The 17,023-nt window shown below is 40.6% G+C and overlaps 1 protein-coding gene across 2 annotated transcripts in view; it reads left to right on the top strand.

Annotated features, from left to right (window-relative positions):
• LOC113226782 (multidrug resistance-associated protein 1-like) overlaps positions 1-17,023 on the top strand; it is a 37,292-nt gene that overhangs the window by 462 nt on the left and 19,807 nt on the right. For both annotated transcript variants that reach the window (XM_026459525.1, XM_026459526.1), the window contains exon 2: positions 10,561-10,860. In XM_026459525.1, the coding sequence (XP_026315310.1) occupies positions 10,561-10,860 (300 nt within the window). The remainder of the gene's footprint in view (positions 1-10,560; positions 10,861-17,023) is intronic.

Genomic DNA, 17,023 nt, shown 5'->3' with positions numbered 1-17,023 from the left:
TAAAATTTTGTTGCTCAAACTGTAGAGAAAATTAGTCATCAGGTCAATGGTCATCATCATTTTCATCATATTGCGCCATACTTTTACATATAAAGCAAGTAATAACAAAGTGTTTATTTTGTCTAATCTATCGAAAACAAGCATTTAAAACAATTTGTAACAGAATTTTTAAGAAATTAATAGAGTTTTTGAAGTTCCATATTGAATGAAAAAATTTTCTGTTTTCTCAAACCTATATTCATCTGTTGGTAGGACAACAATTTTTATTATGAAAACTAATCCTAAAATTGACTTAGTAGTCTGCTACTAACTATGTAGTCTATTCACCATATTAATTATTCAACTCTCAACTCGAGTGTTGGTATTGTACAGTTGAGCCATATATACATGTTTTTTAATGTGTAATTTATCCAAAACAAGCAGTGGCTCCTGGTCGTGTTCCATACGAAGAAATTATTTGTAACGTTGACGTTGCCAAGACATTTCGTCAATATTGCGTTCAAATAAACAGCCCAGACCGAATCTTACTCGAGATGAATATAACGTGCTGAAGACCTTCCGCGAAGATCCTGAATTAGTCATCCTCCGTGCAGATAAAGGTAACGCGACGGTGGTCATGAATACGTCTGATTATAACAGCAAAATAACTGACTTACTATCGGATGAAAGCATGTATAAAAAGGTGAAGAAAGACCCTACCACCAAGATATTAAAAACAACAACTAACTTAATATCTAAGCACTCCGATATGCTGAAACTTGATGTTAGTGAGTTTGTACCCTGCTGCGTAAAACCGCCAAACTGTATGGGTTACTAAAAATACATAAGGCTGACACCCCACTCCATCCCATAGTTAGCCAGATTGAAACACCAACCTACAAACTGGCTCAACACGTGGCAAAGGTACTGTCACCATTGAGAGGGAACACTTCTACACATGTGAAGGATTTATACCATTTCATCAGTGGAATGAAAGATCTACGGTTAACTGATGATGATACCATGGTCAGTTTTGATGTTCAGTCGCGGTTTACCAACCTACCAGTAAAAGACTGCATTGAAATTGTACATAGAAAGCTAAGGGAACATAATATGTCCATTGAATATGTAGAATTATTAGAACACTGCCTAACATCAGGCTATCTATTGTGGAATAATGTATTCTACCTACAAATTGACGGTATAGCGATGGGCTCCCCGGTATCTCCTAACGGGCTGGTGTCCGCAACTCGACGTCAAGGCGCCTATTTTGCGTGTGGTGGGTGCAGGGTCCTACTCGTGCCACCCAAGCTCCTCCAGGAATCTCAGCAGCCTCCTCGGTTTGCTGAAGACTTCGGGGAGCGACCTTGGCACTCCAAGGTACTTTGCCCTGTAGTTGACCACGCCAGAGCACTGTAGTAGGATGTGCACAGTCGTTTCCTCCCCCTTTATGCAGAGCATGCTGTCTGTGATACCTGAATTGAAAAGGTGTTTATTGTATGGACCATGACCTGTTAGGGCGGCAGTTAGAGTGCGAAGCTCTTGCCCGTTGAGTTTAATTAATATGCGTGATAGACTGGCATTGAGCGTTGGGAGTGCTTCCCTCGCCTGTCTACAAACCGTTAGGGTGGTCCATGTATTATTATGTGAAGTTTTTGTACCTTTGTGTATAGTTGTTCTGGACCAATGGTAGGGGAGGGACACTATGGGTTCTGGTCCTACTGCGTCTGTCTCCGACCCTTTTCTGGCTAGTTCATCTGCTGCGTCATTGACACGTGAGCCGCTGTGTCCTTTAATCCACTGTAGAGTTAAGTGGTTTTGTATACATACGTCCATGAGTGCTTGATGGCATTCATAAATGAGCCCTGAGTTTATGTCATAGCTGTTCAGTGCTTGAAGCACTGACATACTATCAGAGAGTATTCGAATGGAGTGGTTCTTTACTCTTCTCGCTATGATTGCTTCTGCCGCCAACTTGATGCCCATGCGTTCAGCCTGGAATACTGTGTTGTGGTCACCAAGCGGTGTTGATATCCTGATATTGAGGTCTTCTGAGAATACCCCAGTACCTGTTCCTGAATTTGTTTCAGATCCATCAGTGAAGACGCGGTTCTCTGGGGTTCAGTCCTTCATTTGGATCTTCAAACAATTGTATCTTGTATTTTTTTGTCGAATATGTATTGTTTTGGGATCCTATCCACAGCCGCCTCCAGTAGCGGTTCCTCATTGACTGTCTTATAAAGGATTTCTGTATGTGGAGTCCTCATGTGCTTCCAAAGGCCGGTTCTGTTTAGACGCACAGCTGTTGACGCCGCTTCCTGTCTGATGAACATTGGGAGGGGTCGCAAGTCCAACATCGCTTCGAGGGCCGCAGTCGGAGTTGTCCTCATGCAGCCGGTCGTTGCCATGCAAGCGAGTCTTTGGAATTTTTCCAGCTTGTCGGTTGCGGTCGTCAGTTTGGTTCGTGGCCACCATACTATCGCGCCGTAACTGATCATGGGTCTTATCACCGCTGTGTAGAGCCATAGTGTTATTTTGGGTGAGAGTCCCCATTGTTTACCTACCATTCTATGGCACTGCCAGAAGGTGATAGTGGCTTTTTTAATTTTGTTGTCCAGATGCTTGTTCCAATTCAACTTGTTGTCCAGTATTACTCCCAAGTACTTGACTTCGGTTGATATCTGTAGTTCTGTACTGAAGAGTTTGGGTAGTAGGTAGTTACCCAGTAGTCTTTTGTTTGTAAACATTACTAGTTCCGTCTTTGTTGGGTTTACCGATAGTTCATATGCCCTTCACCATCTTTCCACAATCCGGAGTGCAGCTTGTGTAATGTCGCAGAGTACATTGGCATAATTTCCTGTTACCAGTATAGCTATGTCATCAGCATATCCTACTGTATAGAAATGTTTTTTGTTCAGTTTAATGATGAGGTCATTTACGACCATGTTCCACAGCAGAGGCGACAGTACCCCTCCTTGAGGGCATCCCTTCGCTACTATGGTCCATGGGGTCTTATTTGCTGTTGTTTTTATTGTTCTTAATTTTAGCTTGTTGCTAATCCAGCTGATGAGCACTTCATCCACTTCGTGCCTCCTCAGTGCTGATTGTATGCTGGAGAAGTTGGTTTTGTCGAAGGATCCTTCAATGTCGATAAAGGTGCCTAGACAGATTGCTTTGTCTTTGAGGGCCACTTCTATCTTGCCCACAACGGCATGCAGGGCCGATTCAGTGGATTTGCCTTGACTGTATGCATGTTGGTTTCCGTGTCGTGGTATGTTCTTAAGCGCTCCATCCCTCAGTTCTCTGTCACGTAACCTTTCTAATGTTTTCAAAAAGAAAGATGTGAGGCTGATTGGTCTGAAGGACTTCGCGTCAGTGTAGTCGTTTTTACCTGGTTTCGGTATAAATATGACTTTTACCTCTCGCCAGCTGTAGGGCACATAGCTGAATGCTAGACAGGCCTGAAAGATGTTGACCAGATGCTGGACCAGTGTGTCCTCGCCCCATTGTAGGAGTGCGGGCTTTGTACGGTTCAAAGATGTTTACTGCCCATTTTGTCTTTTCGTATGTTACTACTTGTTCAGCGTATCGCCAGTTATGGGTCGATGTATTGTAGTTCATTTCTTCGCACCTTTCGTCTTGGACGAACCTACATCCTGGGAAATGTGCTTCCAGTAGGGTTCTCTCCGTGTCCGCAGGGGAAGTTGTGTATGTGTTGTCTATTTTGCGTATTGAACCTAGCTCAGTTGAATTTGAGTTGCCTAGGATTTTCCTTATTTTGTTCGCTTGTGCACAAGACGTGATGTTCCCGCAGTAGCCTCGCCATGACGCGGTGCTCCTGAATCGTATGCGCTTTTTAGCTTGGATTTGGCCGTCTTGTAGTTTTCCCATATGTTCATTGCTCTATTGAAGCGTCTCCTTACCCTTGTTCGTAGCCTCTCAAGCTCAGGCCCCCACCAGTGTTGGCCTTGCCGCGGGGCAGATTCACTCGGTGGGCATGCGGAGTTATAGCTGCTCAATATGTTTGATGTCAGTTCTGTAACCTGTGTTTCTATCTGTGCTGTGTCCAGCAGTCTTCCCGGTGCTACCGGTTCCCCAAGGCTCTGGTGTAGTTTGTCAATGTATATTTTACGATCGGTTTTTCGGGGATTCCGTTTCGGTTGTTGTTCTTTGATGGTTGTTTCTAAGTTGAATCTTATCCATCTATGATCCGAGAAGGATGCTTCTTCGGACACGTGTTAGTCTTGGACAAGATTTACAGCTCCTTCGGACGATAGGGTTAGGTCTATAATCGTCCTGCATCTTTTATTTACGAAGGTTGGTACTGTACCTTTATTAAGGATTTGAAGGTTAGTTGTGAATAAGTATTCGGTTCTTACCTCTGCCATTAGCAAGTTCCATGCCCCACAACGGATGGTGGGCATTGGAGTCAGTGGCCACGACGATGTGCTGGCCGCTCTGCTCGCAGTATTTGATTAGCCGTTCCATTTCCTGCGGTGGTGGTACGCAGTCTCCGCCATATAGACAGAGGCGAGCACCACTTCAGGCAGGCCCGTGGCCGTGTCAGCTAAAAGCTTGACGGCACACAGGTCTCTGGAACAGAATTCTGTTAGTGGCTGTACATGTAAATTATTAGAGTAATATATGCAAGTTCGTGGTTTTTCTGAGATGGTAGTTGATATCAGCTTACCTCTCATTTGTGAGAGTCCATTTATTTGGCCGCGGGCGCTGATCCACGGTTCCTGGATCAGTGCCACGGCTGTGTTGTTTGCCTCCAACCATTTCCGGAGTTGAACCGTTGCGGCCTGGCTGTGGTAGAGGTTGCATTGGATGATTAGTGATTTACTGAGCGAGGGGGTAACAGCCATCAGTGGATAGCAGCTCCTCGTCTTCGTCCTCGCTCAGTCGGATGTCTCCCATCCCCGACACACGGCCGGGCCGTGTTGATCGCTTCGCGCCCTCACTGGCAAGACTCAAACTGCAGCCGAGAGTTGTCAGTGTTGGCCCCAGGGTGTACCGGCTACATCCTTGGGCGTTCTGTGACAACGTGTTATCACAGAATGTTCAAGAACTACGCACGCGTGGAGGTGGAACAACTAACACACCCCATTTCTTCGATGTTTTAATTAAAAGAAATCCTAATAACTCCTTAGGCCATACTGTATTTCGAAAGGAAAACCCATACAGATAGGTATCTCAATGGTAATTCCCATCACCATCCTAGCCAGTTAGCTACCGTGGGCAAATTTTTATTTCAGAGAGCACATGGTGTCTGCGGGTCAGTTCCTGAGACCCGTGAAATGTAACATCCCCTTACAGAATGCAGGAGTTTACAAGCTTCACTGTGAGTACGGTCTCTCCTATATTGGACAAACAAAGCAAAATATTTGTACCCGCCTCAAAGAACATATAGCTGATGTCAAACACCGTCGCGTAAACAAGTCTGCAGTCTGCGAGCATGTCATGGATAAACCTACACATTCAATGAAGTTTGACAAACCCCAGGTCCTTGCAAAAGAAGCCCGTTATCTACCCAGGATGCTGCGAGAGGCCATTGAAATTAAAAAACATCCTAATTTCGACAGGGAAGATGGTTTCCCAGTACCACCAGTTTGGGATCCAGTATTTCCTCTAATGAAAAATCCCAAACAGACATAAGACTGCAGTATTAATTAATATGTTTTAGTTTATTCTAATTTCTATTATTAATTAATAATAAATTGAAGTTAATAAAAATTCGTTCAATAAAATAATTTGTAAAACTTAATGTAGCGTAAATTGGAATGTTTTCTTTGTAAAATTAAAAATAAGGTGTTTAATTAATAACTATTGTAACTATAGTGAAAAAATAGGGTGGTTTGCATCAATATTAGACATAACTGGTTGAAGACTGTACCACCTCAGTCAACCGTGACCATTGGACCTGTAAAGGGCCCGAAACGTCGGTTTGTTTGAAAAAACAAATATACACGATTTAAATCCGGAAAAATAGTTTCATTTCCAATCTCATATTTACTAATATGGTAACCTATTTAGAAATAAATATTTTCGTTTTACTAATATTTAAAAATAGAGTTACCTAAATATTAACAAGTCTTTTAAAAAACATGGTTTCAGATACCATATTTGCACTATTTAAAAAAAAATTAAATTAAAATAGTAATTACCATTTTAAATTTTCTATATTTAGGAGAGTGTACATAAATAAGTCAAGTACAACGTAAACTATTTTGTTTTATAATTATTTTTAAATGCAACTCAATATTCTCCCTTTTTTACAAAATTGATGGACATATCAATCTTTAATCAACGTTTTCCAAAAATTAGTTTTTTTTTAGTTAGGTCACTATAATTCTGAAGGTGCGTATGGCACATCCATCTGAACCTTGTATCTGGTGTGTTAAGTATGACTGTTTGTTGAGATTTTGTGATTTTCTTAACATTCTTTACAGAAATAAGACAACAGTGAAAAGTAATATGCAAAAGCTTCTTTTAACAATATTTAAATTTAAAGAAATAGAAGAGTGAGACATTTTTGATACAAAAGTGTAAACAGGAGTATTTGCAAGAAGTGTCCAAAATCATTGGTTGGTACGGCACAGTAATTTTTATCATTTGAAGAGAAAGTTGTATTATAGAGAATTTGTAATGTTCTTTGGTCTTTACAGCATATTATTACTATTATTAGGGTTCATTTGGGGCCTATGCTAGCCCCTCAGTACTGCGACCATCAACTGATCTATTGTGATCACCATTAATTACAGTTCAGAGCCAAGGCCAAGTATAGCATTAAAGAACTGAATGGTTTTCCAGCCTCTGACAGTTTTTGTCTCCTCTGGTTGTGGCCTGTGCCTTTCGTCTTTACAGCATAACCAAAGACAGCAGAATGCTGTCAGCATTGTGCCAGCCTCCTGTGGTTAAAAAATACTACTAAAATATATACTGTGGTTTAAAATTACTAACGTTGCTATGTAATAAAATTGCATAATCTGTTTATGTTTTTTCACATTAGCCCTCAATCATCTGTACAAATGTAGTAGGTACCAAAAGACTCCAAGTTTTTTCAAGCACATGCCATCTTGACATATAGGTACACATACAGGTTGTCCCAAAAATAACACGCCAGAGCGACACTGTGGGTAGGTGAGCTATATATACCTACCAGAAGAAATAATTTGACTTTAGTAAAAGTCTTTTAGTTTTCAAAATATTTGCACTTTTTTTTTTGGAATAACTCTACTTTTTGTTGAGTTTTTTGCTACTATTGCCAGGGTTAGCTCCAGATGGTAGTTGTTTTTATTTTTCAGGTAACCTGAATAGTTTTTCCAGGTACTGCAACTAATATTTTATCTGATAAATGTCATAAAATGTGAAAAAAGTTATTAATTTGGTATACCTCGTACCCTTGTAAAAAGTAAAACGTTAACTTTGAATAGCTAGTGTGAAAAAAAATGTATGAAACTGAATTTGCAAATGATCTTAAAAATTGCTCCACTTAATGCAGAAGCCGGAATGGTACAATATTATTGAGATTTTTCACAAGAACATAGTCATTTAATTTATTTTTCCTCATAACACCCTACCAGCCTAATCAGTTTCTAAACAAAATTAAATTTAAACTTTTAAATGAATTAATTGCTAAGCGCTAGGTAACGGCGCATCAATCTTTTTCCCACGTTGTATTCGTAATAAAGGAGTGAGATAGTTACTAGGCTTTTCTTTCTCTCTCTGAACTGGAACAAACAAACTGTGACAAATCAAACTTCCCAAAAGCATGCGGATTTAGCTACTAATATCGTGGTAGAGTGCCTTTGTGTGTCGCTTGGTTTGGCGCCGTTTTTAATTAATGGGAAATAAAACAATAAAATTTAAATAATTTAATTTTTATTAGATATTATAGCAAGTGTTCAAACTGCCTCCCTCTGACTCTAATGCACATGCGACATCTTTTGACGAACGAGCTTCTCAGACGCCTCAAACTCATTTGAGAAATTTCTCGAGCTGCTTCATAGACTCGTCGTCGTAGTTCGGTTTCTGTAGTGATAGCTTTGGAGTAAAGTTTATCTTTTAAGCACCCCCAATAGAAGAAGTCGAGCGGGTTCAGATCAGGTGATCTCGGTGGCCACAAAATTGGTCCCAATCGGCCAATCCATCTTCATGGGAACGTCTGGTCGAGGTGCGTTCGGACGTCGCGAGCGTAGTGGGCTGGACACCCATCATTTTGAAACCACATTCTTCTTAGTAATGCTATTGGCACATCTTCGAAAAGGTTTGGCAAATGGTTTTGTAAAAACTCGAAATAATTTTCGCCATTTAGAGTCGGAGGCAATTCAACTGGACCAAATATTTCCCCATTGAAAATTCCGGTCCATAAATTAATTTTAAACTGGTGTTGGGACCGATCTTCTCTTCTCTCGTGCGGGTTCTCTAACTGCCAGCTATGGATATTGTGGAGGTTTACATAGCCATCTCTGCGACATGCTGATTCATCACTCCACAAAATCGTATTAAAAAAGTTGGGGTCTTCACTGTGCTTTTGAAGCATTTGTTGACATAACTGTACGCGTTTAGCGTAATCGCTCGGCAGTAAAGTTGAACTCTCTGAATATGGTATGGGTGGTATCGGTGCCTTTTTAAAATTCGCTGTGCCGTAGACTTTGAAATGCCAGTCCGTCTTTCTATCAGGCGAACTGAAGTGGACGGATCTCTTGACACTTCCTGCAGAACTATTTCGTCTGCGACGGTACGAGGTCTGCCTCCACCACGATGGCCAGGGTTCCTACCTTCTCTGTATGCAGCATCAACTCTTAATATGGTCTCATGGGTCGGTGGCCTACGGTTAGGAAATCTTACCGCATACAATCTTGCTGCTAATCTTGCATTCAACGATACGATGCCGCGAGCAGAAACACGTCTAGTTTCGCCGTAAATTAGGTACATGTCAGCGTAATCACTATGAGTGAATTCGGGGTTTGCTCCAGCGATATTCTGTTAAAACTATTCCCTGGAAAAACTATTCAGAATACTCGAAAAATAAAAATAACAACCATCTGGAGCTAACCATGGCAATAATAGCATAAAACCCAACAAAGAGTAGAGTTTTTGCAAAAAAATAAAAAAGGGCCTATATCTCGAAAACTAAAAGACTTTTACTAGGGTCAAAAAAATTTTTTTTTGGTAGGTATATAGCTCATCTACCCACAGTATCGCTCTGGCGTGTTATTTTTGGGACACCCTGTATAATTATATAAAGATGGAATTGGGCAATATATGCGGTATTAGCCTTAAAGACAGAATGTCGAACAGTTTAGTAAGAAAGTGTTGTGGTATAAAAGATGATGTAGTGACCAGGATAAAGAAGAGGATGCTGCGGTGGTTGGATTACGTAGAAAGGATGATTGTTGGTAGATTGAAGGCACAAATTTATAGAGCGAATGTGGATGGAGGCATGGGGATAGTTAGACCTCGGCGTACCTACATATCTCAATCAAATTGAGGACGTCCTTAAAAAAGGCCGGGTTAAAAGTACTAAGAATGAAGGACTATTCACATTAGACCGTACCGGGCGCGAGCCGAGTCACGTACGATGCTCGGATTGGAAATGCTGCGTACATTTTATATGAAGTGATTCACGTTAATACGTGCCGCGTCAGTGACACGGGCGAAGGACGCCCGTGCTGCTTCCGAGCTCGTTCGAGCCTCGGATGCGGCCAGGCCCGCCTCGGCTCATAGTAATGTGAACACTCCAGTGCGTCGTACGCGCCCCGTCCGATTGTGCGACTTTAAAGAGAGTGACAACATTCTTTTTTTAAAAATGGTAGATGAAAAATTAATTAAGCGCGTAAGAAGTGTTTATAATATGATATAACACAGTGCCTTAGGCACGTCTCGGATGCCTCAGACGCAGCTCGCGCCCAGCACGGTCTAATGTGAATATAAATATCCAGCACGCCCGAAGCTCGGATGTCTCTGACACGGCTCGCTCCCGGCACGGTCTAATGTGAATCATCCTTAAACGGGCATATATAAAGAAATAGATGAAAGTGGAGGAAGCAAAGAAGGTGTGTCAGGAGCGTAACAGGTGGAGGTCCATAGTCTTTGTCTACCCCGGTAGGAGACAGACGTGATGATATGTATGTATATGGAATTGGTTATACATTTATTGTTAACTCGGCATTCATCCGATCGATGTTAGATAGACAGAATAGTGTAGAATGGTTAAGTCGTGGCTACATATTTCCTTCCTATGGTCGAAGATTAACTAAACTTGTTTTCATTCAAAATATCAAAGACATGTTCAATAGATACGGGAAAATCTTAATACCGTGGCTCAGGAATGTCACGTAATTTAGGTCTAAGCTAAGCTGTTTAGCAACAAACTGAACTTAGTCTTAGTGTTGAAATAATAATTCTGTATTGGAATAAGAAAATAAAGCTATAGTGATACTGTAATCGAAATTGTTTTTTCTTTACACATTAACCGCCTTTTTTCAGTTTCATCTTTCATTAGCTAAATTCCACTAATAATTATGTAAGTATATAGTACTTACAATTGTTCCGTAAATTGCTTTTAATTTTCAGGATAGTAATAATCTAACATGGCACACGGAAAATCCAGATCTAACGCCGTGCGTCGAGAAAACCATCCTGGTATGGATGCCGTGCATCTACCTCTGGGTAGCTTCCCTGCTCGAAGCCTATTACATCTTCAACAGCAAGGAGCGAAACATCCCGTGGAACATTCTCAATGTCAGCAAATTAAGCGTCACTTGCCTTTTAATAGTATTACAGTTCGTAGATATGAGCGTAAGCGTCCATAGATCATCACAAGAAGTGCCCAATAATGATTATTACTGCCCTGTCATCAAATTGCTGACATTCGTAAGTATTTAACATTTCGATTTTCAAAATTACTCATTCTAATTACTATTTCCAAGGACTTTGGTTATCATATGTGCTAGAAAATAAAACCATCGATACTATGTATCGATGGATAAAACAGATAATCTCCTATCGGGTTGCGGCCGTTGCGATAACTGTCGCCGAGCGTATCGACTCGTACATTTGACACACGTTTTCTTTGATATTTTATAACTATACAGTGTGTTAGGGCACGCACTGTACAAACTTTAAGGGGGTGTTTAGTATTCAATATTATGTGAAAAACACTAATACATGTGGGGTCAAAACTCAACTCCCTAGGAATGGCAGCCATTTTGATTTTTTATACTTAGTTTGCTAAACGTTTGTTCTAAAATTATCATATTATGAGAAGTAAAAGCAGTACGAACATAAAAAATATTTTTTCGGAAAGCTAAGATTAGCGGCAATTGAATAAAATATCTGTCATGTACATAAAAAAGTGAGGGATTGCCTAATAAAAATAATGAATGTAAATTTTTACCAAAAACAACTGCCAAAAAAACTAAGTTTTTGTAATTTAATCCTAAAATAACCAAATTAAGGTACTGTTTTTATGTATGAATTTTAAAGTATTTCAGCTGTTCTTAAAAACACGACAAAAATCATAATTCTATGTTCACAATTCTAAAAGTTACAGCTTCTGCAACATAACGTCTCCGAGAGCGAAATAAGTAAATTTTACAGTCTTTCTAGTAAATTGTTTTGTGTTGAGATGTAGTAAGTTAATTTGAAATAAAAAACAGTAAAAAATATTAGATTATTTATTTTACAAAAAAAAAGAAACATAAATTATAAAAGGTGTTCAAAATGTAACCCCTATTTAGAAGGCAAGCTGTTGTCCGAATCCCCACCTGCTGCGTGGCCCGATATAAAATTTCGGGATTTGCACGAATTTCTTCAGCAGCTTCACGAATGCGCGCCGATAGCTCCTCTCTCGTATTCACTGGGTTAAAATAAACTTTTTATTTCATCCAACCCCAAAAAAAAAATCTAATGGAGTTAAATCCGGACTACGCGGAGGCCACGCAACAGTGCCGCCTCTTCCAATCCACAGTGGATAATTTTCATTCAAATGCTGTCTCACAGCTGTGGCGAAATGAGCCGGGGCTCCATCCAGCTGCACCCACATTCCTCGGAGACGTGCGATCGGCAATTCTGAGAGTAATTCCACAAACTCTGTCCTTAAAAATTCCAAAAATCTTGGGCCATTTAATCTTTCCGGCAACTCCACCAGTCCAACTAATTATTTATTAATAATACCAGCCCAAACGTTGACAGAAAACTCATGCTGGAATGAGGATGGTCTCACTGCATGAGGGTTTTCGGTAATCCACATATGTAAATTACGATAATTGGTTATCCCCGCTCTTTTAAACGAAGCTTCGTCGCTCCATAAAATCTTCTTTAAAAAGTTTGGCTGTTGCCGCACCTTTTCATTAATCCACGCACTAAAAACTGAACGTGCTGCATAGTCCGGATCACTAACATTCTGCACGCGTCGAAAATGGTAAAATGAATATCTGCAATATGCGCACTTGAATACTGCTGATTATTCATGACGAATCAACAATAAATTTCACTCCGAAAGCACTTTTAGTCAAGATTTGTTGTCTGAGTAGAGAGTAACAACTGACTGTTAATTGTTGAATGAAAAGAGTTAAGTACCCTTAGAACTTTTTTTCAATCAGCATTGTGCTTAGGGGCTTATCTTTTGTCCCTTTTACACTTGCAAGCTGGGCAGAGTGAGCCAGGTAATAAATGGTTGAACTCATCGCCATTGTTGTAACCGAGAGCGATCTTTTGTGTTGTTAAGATACTAAGTTCGAGTAGTAAAAACTTTTAGAATTGTAGACATACGATTATAATTTTGGTCTTGTTTTTAAGAACAGCTGAAATACTTTAAAATTCATACACAAAAACGGTACCTTAATTTGGTTACTTTAGGATTAAATTACAAAAACTTGGTTTTTTGGCAGTTTTTTTGGTAAAAATTTCCTTAATTTTTTTAGGCAATCCCCCACTTTTTTATGTACATGACAGATATTTTATTCAATTGCCGCTAATCTTAGCTTTCCGAAATATTTTTTATGTTCGTACTGCTTTTACTTCTCATAATATGATAATTTTAGAACAAACGTCTAGTAAACTAAGTAAAACAAATCAAAATGGCTGCCATTCCTAGGGGGTCGAGTTTTAACCCCACATGTATTAGTGTTTTTCACATATATTGAATACTAAACACCCCCTTAAAGTTTGTACAGTGCGTGCCCTAACACACTGTCTAACGTAATAACAGTGATCGGATTTGAGGGAGTTAATTTAGCTATACTCAAGAATAATGTGGACTTTCCCTTCTACAAATCCCGGAAACTCTCGGAACTGATTATATTTCAATATGAGTATTATTTATTGAAATTTTAGTAGGTATGTATATAATTTCCTATTAAGTTTTTGCTAAAAATTATTGCCTCACGAAATAATATTATTTTAGTTATGTTTCTATAGGCACTTACGTATAGTTAAATACTTATATCCATTGAGTCCAACTGCCTCCGTAGCCGAACGGTTACCATGCTGGACTGCCACGCAGAGGTCCCGGGTTCGATTCTAGAGCCAGGAGAAATATTTGTTTGGCCTACATTTATTTATATCGTGAGTTTGGGTGTAATTTGTGGTTGAATACCTGTGTGTGTGTCCATGACACCCGCGATATAGGGCTTCCCTAGTGCGGGGCTATGAGTGTGTGCGTTATTATGTTATTATTGAAAAATTAACGAGAAACCTATTTATATTTATGAAATGTTTAGAAATTAAACAGTATAAAAGGAAATTTTATTTGCATTGACGACGAAATGGGTATGTCTATACTAAGAAAACGTTCATACTTTAGGTAAATTAACTTCCTCAGTTCCGACCTCTGGTAATAACTTTCGTGGTATATTAATAAAAAAATTAAAAAATACTTATAACCTACATATAGTCCCACTGCTGGGCACAGGCCTCTCTCGCAATGAGGGCACTTGGGGTGTAGTTCTCACATGTACCTAATGCAGATTCGTCACACACGTCATTAGATTCCGTCGCAGATGTGCGCAGGTCTTATCACGATATTTCCTTACCGAAAAACTCCTGGTAAAATTCAAATTAAATATATATTAAACATTAATTATTGTTTAATATCAAGAATTGAATAAATTGAGAATTGTGATTGCAAAGTTGGAAAATTAATTCAAATTGGTACCTACTTGCCTTTTGTAAACACATACTAGTAAACTAGAAAAGTGAATACCTACTAAACATTGAAGTTAAGCGTTTCTACATGTTCATAGATATACCTATAATAGTTAATAAAGCTGTAACATAACTTAATGAGCTGCATCATTCGCAGCTATCTACAAAAACACAAGTCTGAGATATTATAAAATACATGGTTATTTTTAAAAGTTTGACACCCCAGAAGAGCGGAATGTGCATTTTTGACATGTGTAGGACTTAACCTGCCCAATGGACCCCAAACTCGTCCACGGTTTAACGCTGATTGTAGTTGTGCTGAAGCACATAAACAGTCCGCGTACCAAGCTTGGGCAGATGCTCGACTGAACATAGCTCCGAGTACTCGGAATTTGAAGAAAGCTTTTAATAAGGCCGCCAAGAAGTGCAAAAGCGTGTTATGTATGGCAAGCTTGCCTCTTATCCAGCACGCAGCAAATCCTGTTGGTCCCTGGCCAAAGCGGTCGAATCTAACTTTAGTCGCCCATCTTTGCCACCTCTGCTAAGACCGGATGACTCGCTGGCTCATACTGCGGAAGAGAAGGCGAATCTTTTTGCCTCACTCTTTGCATAGAGTTCGCGTCTGGATGCCGCAGGGAACCTACCACCTACCTTACCTCCGGCAGTGTTGGGCAAAATTTAATTGTCCTGGCAATTAAAGATTAACAATTAATTAATTGTCAATTGCGAAACAGCAATTAACGATTGGTCAATTTATAATTTATAATTAACAATTGGACAAGCGGTTCTCGCAACTAACAATTGATCAATCGTTAATCGCGTATATCTACAATTAACAAATAATCAATTTTCAATCGTTACAATGTTTTTGATTAACAATTAAAACTGACAATTATGATAAATTTATAGGGCATATGGGGGTGACTTAGGGCGTGGATTAGGATTTGGGTTGGGAGGGGTTAGGGTTTGGGTTGGGAGGGGTTAGGATTTGGGTTGGGGTGGTTAGGGTTTAGGTTGGGGGTTAGGGGTGAGTTAGGGCCTGGGTTAGGATTTGGATTGGGGGAGTTAGGGGTGGGTGGGGCCGGTTGGGGGGCCGGTCACAAACCCCCAACCGGGCCCCCAACCGGCTCCCGAACCGGACCCCAACCGGACCCCCAACCGGCCCCCCAACCGGCCCCCCAACCAAATTTAATTGCAATTGATTTCAATTGAATTGATTTTTTAATCTGATTGAATTTCTGATTGAAATTTAATTGATTAACGCCCAACACTGACCTCAGGCTAGCTGCACTAGGCGCCAGTTCGCATACGTCAAAAAGAGGTACTTAGAACTCTGCGGAATCTAGATGTGTATAAAGCTAGCGGGCCAGATGGAATTCCAGCAATAGTCCTGCGTAACTGTGCGCCTGAGTTGTCTCCTGTTCTCACACGACCTGTACCTCTTCTCACTTGAGACTGGTGCAGTTCCCAGGTTGTGGGAGATTGCAAACGTGCAACCTGTGCCAAAAAAGGGAAGCGAAGCTGATCCTGTCAATTATAGACGTATCTCAGTCACTTCCATACTCTGCAAGACTATGGGACGTTTACTCAACAACCGTCTCCTGTCATACCTTGACAACGACCTCCTCAGTGATCGCCACTACGGATTCCGACGAGGGCGATCTACTGGAAATCTTCTTGTGTATGCCTGCAATTGGATCTCGGATTTCTGCAACTCTCTTTCTGCTACATATCAATGATATGTTAATTCCAAGTACCTTTGCCTATGCTGATGACAGCATTTGTAGATAGGTATTTGACCAATGCGAGGGTCAGTGGAGAGGAAATACTGTCTTGTCGAGAGTCTATGGTTAGCCGTTTGGATTTGACGCTCAAGGCAGTCTCCGATTGGAGCGATGCCAATCTTGTCAAATTTAACGCTACCAAAACGCAGGCGTGTGTCTATTCTCCACAAAACGGAGTCCCTTTGAGCTGACTCCGACTTTTCGTGATATATCCATACCGATAGCCGACTGTCTCCAGTTACTTGGAATGGACCTGTCGTCCAATTTGAACTTGGGCAGATATATTGAATCAATGGCCAAAAATGCAGTAAGGAAGCCTGGCATCCTTTCCAGGGTGCGTTACTTTACACCGGGACAGTTGCTTCAACTGTACCAAGCACAAGTCTGGTCGTACATGGAGTACTGGTGCCACCTTTGCGGTGGCTCTGCTACATACCAACTGGCCACTTTGGATTCAATTGTCAACCGTGCCAAGATGCTTATAGGTGACTCAGAATTAGTAGAGGCGAAGCTGCAGAGCCTTGAACACCGTCGTAAAGTTACCTGCTTATCGGTATTTTATAGGATATATCACGGAGAGTGTGCGAGAATTACACGATGTAATTCCTCCTTCCCCTTTCGATCACCGGGGGACTAGGCGTAGGCTTGGGTTCCACCCTTATGTTGTGGATATTCCAAAGACTCGCACGAAGCGTTATGCTTCCATATTTATATGGTGAACGGCTATGGAGTGGAATTCCCTGCCTGCAAACTTGTTCCCTGAACGTGCATAATTTGGCCTTTTCAAGGCGAGAGTGCATAGCCATTATTTAGGTGAGTATGCTCCATCATAGACCTCATCGTCACTTTCCATCAAGTGAGATGGAGGTCAAATGCGCACTTATAACCTATAAAAAAAAATAACAAAAGACTTAAAATTTACGAATCCTATCGAGTTCCTAGGTTGCGCGATTGATAATTCTTTTTGTTTATTTTTTTTAATAAACCAACGTTTTAGGCTCGTTGCAAGTCCCTTGGTCTCGGGTAGCAGTCAGTCGGTATACGCAGTCAAAATTTACTATACATATACAGGGTGTCCCGGGACGCGACGTCAAGCCGGAACGGGG

Source organism: Hyposmocoma kahamanoa, unplaced genomic scaffold (genome assembly GCF_003589595.1).
Source record: "Hyposmocoma kahamanoa isolate Upper Pololo Valley unplaced genomic scaffold, ASM358959v1 202, whole genome shotgun sequence".
Lineage (NCBI taxonomy): Eukaryota > Metazoa > Arthropoda > Insecta > Lepidoptera > Cosmopterigidae > Hyposmocoma > Hyposmocoma kahamanoa.
The sequence above is the reverse complement of the archived record's forward strand: the minus strand, read 5'-3'. Positions and strand labels throughout refer to the sequence as shown.